Source organism: Coturnix japonica, chromosome 1, assembly GCF_054131305.1.
Source record: "Coturnix japonica strain WE chromosome 1, WE-NBRP24, whole genome shotgun sequence".
NCBI classification, from domain to species: domain Eukaryota; kingdom Metazoa; phylum Chordata; class Aves; order Galliformes; family Phasianidae; genus Coturnix; species Coturnix japonica.
In genome coordinates this window covers 110,032,398-110,041,843 of record NC_140663.1, presented here as the reverse complement: position 1 = coordinate 110,041,843, position 9,446 = coordinate 110,032,398, and the positions used below count along the sequence as shown (strand labels likewise).

At 38.5% G+C, this 9,446-nt stretch overlaps 1 protein-coding gene across 11 annotated transcripts in view; it reads right to left on the bottom strand.

Moving 5' to 3' along the window:
• Positions 1–767: 767 nt before the first annotated feature.
• Positions 768–9,446, bottom strand: part of MAP7D2 (MAP7 domain containing 2) — a 67,809-nt gene continuing 59,130 nt past the window's right edge. For all 11 annotated transcript variants that reach the window (XM_085550141.1, XM_085550136.1, XM_085550146.1 and 8 more), the window contains 7 exons: positions 8,274–8,478; positions 8,020–8,124; positions 7,092–7,145; positions 6,499–6,577; positions 5,536–5,722; positions 3,729–3,998; positions 768–2,423 (listed from right to left, as the gene is read on the bottom strand). In XM_085550141.1, the coding sequence (XP_085406267.1) occupies positions 3,752–3,998; positions 5,536–5,722; positions 6,499–6,577; positions 7,092–7,145; positions 8,020–8,124; positions 8,274–8,478 (877 nt within the window). In that variant the 3' untranslated portion in view covers positions 768–2,423; positions 3,729–3,751. The remainder of the gene's footprint in view (positions 2,424–3,728; positions 3,999–5,535; positions 5,723–6,498; positions 6,578–7,091; positions 7,146–8,019; positions 8,125–8,273; positions 8,479–9,446) is intronic.

The following is a 9,446-nucleotide window of genomic DNA, read 5'->3' as shown; positions in this document are numbered from 1 at the left end:
TAGTTGAGCAGACAGGTCGCATGAATGATTTCAGAGCTGATAAGAGTGAGATGAACTGTTATCCTGGAAAATATTAACATACCTTAAAAATAAAAGCAGTCTTGATATAAGTTTTAATTTTCAACAAAATTATGACGTAAAAAAACAAAAAAACCCCCACAAAAATGTCTTTGCAGAAGTTTTTTCCCCAACATTTCAGTAGACTATAAATAGCAGCTCTAAGCCAGTTACTTTCTAAATGCTTGTATGCGCATTCAGCTTGAAGAGAACATTGATGCACAAACACCCTTACAGAACAGGCCTCATGCACTCAGTAGAACAGCATCCAATGGCCACAGCTCCCAAGTTCTCTTTCTCATTTGCCTTCCCCACGTAATAGCCCAGAGAGCTGAAGCTGAGGCCACAAGCTGTATCCTATACCACCAATAGCATTTAGGATGCCATTGATTGGAAGCCTTCAGCTTATAGCTCTTCCGCTGCCGGTCTACATTTCTTCTGTGTATCAACAAGACTTCAGAAAGCAAATCAGTGCATGGCAAAGGATGCAATGTGAAATATATTAACCCGGGTGTTTGAATCCCCCTGTGGTGCAAGTGGTAGAAGTGCCGCTCTGCTACACAGAGGCTTGAATCCCGGGGGTTGGACTCAATGATCTCTAAGGTCCCTTCCAACCCGCACGAGACTATTACCTATTATTACCTATTACATGGCTACTTTTACATTTGTCTTACTATCAGTAAAAAAAAAAAAAAGCTAAGAAACAACAGTTAGCTTCATAAATGAAAATGTATTTCACCTTTGTACATGCTATACATGTCATGCAAATAAAGAAATGTACATATTACACAATCACACTGTAATAAAATATCATGTGACATTTGTCAAACACAATGCACCACAGTGAAACAAACGGTTTGGTTTGGTTTTGTTGGGTTTTTTTATTTCAGAAATAAAGGTAGGACTAAATTGGAAGACACGGTACCATGCTACAGCTTACTGCACAGTCAAAAGAAATGACTTTTTCTGAAGTACACCAACATAAATAGCCAGATTGCTGTAGGAATGCTTTCTTTATACATTGCACGTGATTTCATTGGTTACTTCCCCATTGCGGGCTTCAAAGAGCACAAGAATGGGTTTACAACTGAGTTCAAGCTACACTTGGAACTCCCCTATTTGTAAAAAGAAAATTAATAATAATAACCAAACAAGCCATGTTTCCACTTTTTTTTTTTTTTTTTGGTCAGTTTCCAAAGACAGCAGTATTTATCATTTATTTTTATAAGGAACTGGACAAAAGTGTCCTTAAAGCAGCGCATCATCTAGCATATAGTTATGGTAGGTTACCAACAGAAATAAAGTTAACACTGTATGGCACGTAATGTCTACACACGATACAGCTCGATGTGGATTTTCCCATACAGATGCTTATAAGATATTAAGTAGGCTAGCAGTGCTTGCTGTTTGTCTCCCCAGCCCTTGTATTTCTGCTGCAACTTCCATATATTATTTTGCTGCCGACCGTATCTTGTTTTGTTGAGCCTGTAAGGAAGACAAAACACTCCTGCACATGACAGAAAGACTGCTGGTATTAAACAAGTGTCTGCATCTCCCAAGGTTATCGTGTTACCTGACCCCCCCAACATACTCACTTGCATCTACTACAGTTATACTACAATATATTAAGGGATTATACTTGGCATTGTGCCTGCATTGTTTACAGGTGTTACACAGGTATGTTTTAAAACACACAATTCATAATCACTCCAGGACTATTAATATTAACCAGTAAGTGCCACCAGTGACTAAAACTGTCAACATCACCATTACAAGGTAACTCCACACCCCGCAGTCAGTAGGAAAGTTCTTTCACTCTCAGTAATTATCAAGTTTTAAGCCTTTTTAGCTATAGCTTTGAATTATACATCTGCATAAAAGCTGCCAATAATTCCTTATTAAAAACAAAAAAAAAGAGATAGGCACAGAACCAAAGTATTATTTCTTTTCAGTGCACTGTGGGCAAACTTCATCGCTATTTACAATAAAAAGATGGCTAAATGGATGCATGACAAAATTAAGGAGGAATGATCTTAAAATTAAATGCACAAGAAAAAAATCACAGTGAGGTGTTCAGATGCATTTTGAATTAAAAGAAAAAAAAAATAAATAAGTGCTTCACTAGCAGCTAAAGCTCGAATTCTAATACATATTCAGTCTTCCCTGAAGCCATCCAGGTTCTACATCACTGTATTCCACCAAAAGCAGCCAGTTAGTCGACATATTCCCTGGGAAGACAAAGTTCTATTCAGCTCTGATTATTTGAAATCCAGTGTTCAGGACTGCAGAAGCTTTTTCAAGTGACAAGTTCATGTTTTACCGCCAGTAGTGTCACAAGGACGTACATCCTCCACAGACTGCTACCTCTGCCAAGTGAAAAAATAAGAAAACCAAGTCAGCCATGCAAGTCAGATGACCTCAAGATGGTAGCCTAGAAAACACTTTTAATAAAATCAACTACAGCAACTTACTTTGAAAATATCATTAAAGCTTACTTACCTTCCCCCCACTCCTCCCCACCATATTGTTTCTCAGCTTTCCAGAAGTGATTCTACACTATGCTGCAAGTACCTACAGCAGCAGAAGAGAGTAAGCAGCTGCAATAACCACCATTTTCTAGTTTGGCTCCACTTCTAGCTGTTTTCTTTATCTTAAAGTACTCCAAAGACTCATAGCAACAGTATTTTATTACTGAAGTAAATGAGCAGCTCACTACTCACTGTATTCTGAGAGCAGGAAGAAAGTGTTTCAATTTACCAGACACATTCAGTTGCTGATAGCTCAGTCATACATACAAAAGAATAAAACTTTGAGACCAGCCCTGCAGAGAAGGATTTGGGGGACCTGATGGATAAAAAGCCAGACATGAACCAGCAATGTGTTCTTGCAACCCAGAAGGCCAACAACATCCAGGCTGCATCAAAAGAGGGGTGGCAGCAGGGAGATGGAGGTGATTGTCCTTCCCTCTACTCTGTCCTTGTGAGGCTCCATCTGAAGCACTGCATCCAAGTTTGGGGCCCTCAAAACAAAAAAGATGTGAAGCTGTTGAAGTGGGTCCAGAGGAGAGCCACAAGGATGATCAGAGGGCTAGAGCACCTCTCCTGTGATGAAAAGCTAAGGGAGTTGGGCTTGTTCAGCCTGGAGATGAGACAGCTGCAAGGAGGACGTCCAGTACTTGAGGGGAACATACAAAACAGGAGGGAGAATGACTTTTTACACAGGTAGTGACAAAACAAGGAGGAATGGCTTTAAAGTGAAAGAGGGAAAATTTAGGTTAGATATGAGGGGGAAATGCTTTATTCAAAAGGCAGTGAGGTGCTGGCACAGCTGCCCATAGAAGCTGTGGTGCCCCATCCTTGGAGGCGCTCAAGGCCAGGTTGGATGGAGCCCTGGGCAGCTGAGCTGGTGGGGGGCAGCCCTGCCCACAGCAGGGGTTGGGGCTGGGTGGGTTTGGAGGCCCCTTCCAACCTGAGCCATTCCATGATTCTATAATATGATGCCCATTTAAAAAGAGCTGTAAATGTGAAAAATTATGCTACATTTAAATATCTAAGAGATTATATGTGAAAAGAAGAAGAAAGCTGCTGTTTACAGTTGCTATATCATTCTGGGAAGCTCATGAGTAATCACACAATTTATCACATCTAAAGTTATTGACCGCACTACTGTACCTTTATCTACTGTGTTGAGGTTGTCAACAGATTGAATTAAGTGTATTTTCCTGTCCTGGACTGTTAAATCCCTCAATCAAGTTTTTGTTACAGTCATCAATGCTAATAGTATCACTGGATGTCTTGGAATAAGTTGGGCCTGTGAAATCCAAGAGATCTTCAAGAGCCTTGGCATTACTTGTCCCATTTTGGTCGAAAGAAACACCGGGCATGAGTTCATTCATGGGTGAATATTCAGGGATAGAGATAAGTTCTTCTTTTGAAACAGGGCTATAAAAAGATAAATGAAAAGAAGATGCAGAATAACAGCTGCTGAGATATTCATTAACCAACAAATTAATCTTCTGACCATTCAAGAAATACTACTTATCTTAAGGCCAACCACAGCTTTTTACCTGGAATGTCCCAAATTGAGGGAAAAAAAAATAAAATTACTCTGTTCAAAATGAAAGGTCATATTTAATCTGTATTTCTTAAAAATTAAGGCTTGTGGTTCCTCTGCGACATGACATTCATCTCCGGAAGCCCACATTTCTAATAGTATACTGAACTGAATTTACTGTCTCCCTTCAGCATCTTCACCTTTCCATTATCTAAACATTTAACTGCACCTTACAGATTATTATCCCGAACCTGCAAGCATATACCTACAGCCCTTGCATTTCACACTTTAAATAAAAATCCATTTCTTAATACTTTATTAACATACTCCAGCCACAGAAATCCAGAATTTAAGAAGCGCTACAACCAGCTGATGCTTTGCAGACTAAAATTTGCAAGGATGTTTCAGTTTAGAGGAGAAAATTCAGAGGGCAAATTTCACTACGATTTCTATGACCACACCAAACCTTTGTGGTGCCTCAGGGGAGCTGAGCTGTAGAATCTGCTGTAAGATGAGGTTGTGGAAGCATCAGCAGTTGAAAAAGGTGTTAGATAAACTCATGGGAAATAGGTAAATCAGCATATATTAGAGCAAGGTGGACTTCTCCCTTTCAATATCCATATCAGAATACTTCTGTGTGGTTTTGGAATGCACTAAGTTCAGGTTCTCTCCCCAACCACTTTTTCCCATTGATGCTCCTTGAAACAGAACAATGGTCTAAAGGAACTTTTGGTCTGTCCCAGTAATGCTCTTCTCATGTATTTATGCATATTTATTGAAATAGTTACACACTATGAGAACTTAATGTGTTAACCTGGCTTGTTAATTCAAGAAACGTAGTATAAAGTTCCACGCTTAAAATTCTGAGCTCACTTTCCCATATAAGCCTTAAATCACCAATTTCTTTCTTACCTGCAAATCCTTCCATCAAAACCCAACAGTGTTTAATACATAGGGCACCGCTTACTGATACCATAGACTCATTCCAGTTAAACACAATTTTAAGAGCCTAATTTATTTGTTCTGTTTGTAGAGACAGAGAAAAACTTGTGCATTGTAGCTATGCAGCCTTGGGACAAACACAGAAAATAAATAGTGTCATCCGAACAATATCTACGGATGTTACTTTCACAGTGTGGCATTTGGATTATGAGAATTACCTAACGGTTTGGACAAATCTGTATAGAATCTGTAAGTAAGAACAGTAGGGAGATTTTTAAGATTCCCCTGCCCCTAAATACATGAAATGAGATGAAGTTCAGGCTCTTGTCCAAAACAACTGCTTTACATCTCGACAGATTTGGAACATACCACCATTGACACAACAACACTCCCCACACTGTGAGACTGGGGAGAAATAAAGGAGCACCAGCAAACAAAACAGGCAAGTGTGTGCTAATTTCTCTTAGTAGTTATGGTCTGTACCTCACATCCATAGACTGAACCTCATCCGCTGAATCTTCCATGCTGTTAGATTTTCCATCTACAGCTTCCAGCTGAACAAGTCCTGGGACTGACTTTAGACCATTAGCAACTACATCTTGAGAAGGTACTACAGAAGCATCACTCTCTAAGCTTTTACTTTTCAGGCAAGTTGCCAGCCCATTGATCTCTACAAAACAAGGACAGAAATTGTGACAGTAGCAATATCTTTATTTAATCATTTTTAAAACATCACAAATGCTTTTAATAGAAAGAAAAGAAAGGAAGACTGACAATGCAGTGGGACTCACTTCCACCTCTGACTCATTGCGTTATACTTTAAATCCTCCTTTCCACCCTAAAGTTGTGCTTTATGATCCATCATTTGAATTTAATGAAACAGGAAGAGAATGTATCATCTTTTTTGTCATGTGCTAAAAGCCTTAACCTGGGGAAGTAACCAAGTTTTATATATATATATATATATATATATATATATATATATATATATATATATATATATATATATATATAAATTCATGCTTAAAAAATATATGCTGTTTTCATCAAGTCAAATTAAATCTTATTTTCACCAAGTGGGATTTGGAACAGTGCTATAAAAAGCTTGCAAGCTTGACTGTGAGCCAAAAAAATTTTTACCCACAAAACTGAAATGCAGGTTGGAGCAGGCAAACCAATTAGCAGACTGGAACTTGCCATTTATAGAAATGCTATGTCAGGTACTAAATGGAGGACAATCATTCTCCTGCTTACATGGCAAAACGAAGTTTCCCACTGAGACTCTCACCAAGTCATGACTGACACAAATCTATCACAGTGTGATACTGTGACACAAATCTAACTATTTGTTTTCAGAGAAAAGCTCAGAGCACAGTGCTCTATCTGAGCAAAACTCTGAAAGAAACTAGTTATGAAAGCAGGTAAGAAAAATATGGTAAGTTTTACCTGGCTGGTTAAGAACAAGGGGTTTTGGTTGCTTTTCCACATTCAAAGTTGATGGTATCTCCAGTTTTGGCTCTTCCTTCTGCAGTCAAGTAACAAATCAAGTCTATTAGACAAAGTAGTGTAAACTTCACGGAACCGACTGGGCTCAGACTGTGTGGCATTGCTCACGGCCAGACAGTGGTCAACGTTCATCAACAGCAGTAAAGGAGTTTTTTATTTAATATTAGGTAGAGATTTTTTTATTATTATTATTTGTATTTTAACTTCAAAAAGAAAATAGTTCCTGGAAGTAACTGACGGAACAGTTTTTTAGCAGAAAACTTACAAGTGGAATCTTAATTGTCTATCACTTCCTAGCTGGAAACAACAGCCTAGTTCTCAAAACCTACAGTCCTGGTAGGCCTAACATGGAGAGCTCAGTAACTACGCTCACGGGCTGGTACAAAGCAGAGGGATCACAGCAGCAAACACTACTGGGTGTAGAGAGAACCTAAGTACACTGACTATAATGTAAAAAGCCAGGGTTGAGTTTTCACATGTGAGTTATTAAAATAGAGACAACGCAAACCCTGAAACCACACACAGTTTCATACCTTTATTTCTGGTGTTTCACTCCTCCTTGTTCTCTTCATTATTTCATCTATTCTCTAGAAACCAAAATAAGTTGGAGGATGAGAAGGAATGCAGGAGTAGAATGAAGGATCTGAAATTACTCTTGCTGGAATTCTGAAAGATGTTACCCTAAAAACCTTTTTTTTTCTTCTTTGTGCAACAGCAAACTGTTCTAATGAGCCTTGATTCTTTGCACTGTCATGAAAGGAAACTACTATTTCACATGTAAGGACATTTTACTTTGGTATTCCAATCTACAACAGCAACATGTTTCCAGCTCAGTGGTAAACAGTTAAAAATAACATATTAGAATAACATACATGGAAGGACCTTCTATAACTAGAAAGGCTCAGCAGCTCTGCAGCTGTTCTCTCTATTGCCACAGAGCTGTATACAAAGCTATGCAGTTCCAGCCATTTCCTTGTGCAGAAATTGTGGTAGACAGGTCTGCTGCCTCTGCACAATGTAACCATAGACAAGCCAGGTGGGAGAAACCTGTTTGTTAATCTCATTAACTTTCTAAATTAAAAACACTGAACTTCTGTTGAGTAAGTTTTAGAACAAAGTCACTCATGTTCCTCAAGAGCCTGTGATACCCTGCGTTGGGTGGCAATGAACGTTTGCCTTGGCATGCCATTCTCTATTTGTGTTAGGCATTTAACCTTGTGGGTACAGGCTAATTGTGTGTTTGTTCACTGCTTAACACAAAGACATTTGCCTTCGGCAGTTCCACTCTGTTACAAATGTAGATGTTTCCCTGACTTGCAAGAAGCAAATACTAAATTAATCATAAATATCAGTTTGTAATCCCTTCAGATAATTACTTCTGGATACTAGTAGGTACTTTCTGGGTTATATATTTAAACAAGAAATTAAAATAATCATCTTAAATGAGACACAAACATCTACCTTCTTCCGTTCCAGTCTTTCTTGCTCAATTTGCTGCATGATTTGTTCCCTTTCAAGACGAAGTTGCTCAGCTGCCTCACGGGCTTTGATTTCTGCTTCTTCCCTCTAATCAGAATGTGTAAAATACAGGAAGTCCATTATTTATTACAAGTTAATTACTATATGGAATAAATTCTTTATTTATATGTATATATAAGAGCACATATGTATTTATAAGTATACGTATCCATATACATTTGTGTTTGAGATGATACCTGTTTCTCAAGTTTGGCTTGGAGCTCTTTTTCTTGCTTTTCTTTCAACATTTGTTCTTCCTCAGCTCTCCTCTTGGCTTCCTCTTCTGCCCTTTTCCTAGCTGCTTCTTCTTCACGTCTTCTTTCCTCCTCTTTCTTGCGAGCCTCTTCTTCAAGACGAAGCCTTTCTTCTTCTGCCTTTCTCTTCTGCTCTTCTCTTTCAAGCCTGCAAAAAGTAAATATACCAATATATTTAAAAGATTTCATCTTGTTTAGCATGAATCCTACTGTATACATGATATACAGTGAGCATTAAATAACTATGCATCAGTGCCCATTTTCATGGAAAATACCAAGAATATAACTGAGAGGTTGAGAACATGCCCAGAATTTAGGTTAATATCAAAGTTTTATTCCAGTCTTTTCCTTATTGCATATAACACCTCATAGAAATTATACTTTTCCGCAGAAAAGAGTGGGTCTATCTATTCCACCTGTGCTGTTCATAGGCCTGCTCAGGGACAGCTTATTCACTATCGGATTCAAGAGCTGTTTTGACAACTGATCATTCTTATCCTTGCATATTGGAGATGTGGGAAATATTTCCATCAGGCTGAGCTTGCAGACACTTCTGATTTTATCCCCCCCCACATTCTCAGTAAGAACAGACACAGTCCCAATTTAGACATGCACAGTGAGTGCTTTAATATTAGGGAATGAAGCCACGATCCGCTGACATATGTAACCAGTGCTGAATATGAAGAACAACCCAAAGGCTTGTTCCTGAGACAGAGCCAGAAATTCACTGTTTAGACGCAACAACCTTCAGTGTGCCCACACTTTTAAAGCCCTCACTTGCCTACAACAGGGAGAAAAACTTCAGGGTGATATTTCAAATAATACAAGCCTTGCAGTTTAAGGCATATACTAGCACTTATATGTGAACCAGTAAAACTAAAACTACCTCATATACTTTTACAAAGTACTGCATACTACAGGGTGGACATACCTAACTATTTGGATGGGTTAGTTTCTTCAGGCTTCCTGAAGGGACACAACTACTATTTTCAAACTTCCCTAGTCATAAGGACTGCAAATGACACTAACAAACGATGAATACAAATGTAAGGAGATTAACTTTTAAATGTAAGCTTCTGTATTGATTCTGAAGATACCATTTTGAAGCAGCTCCTG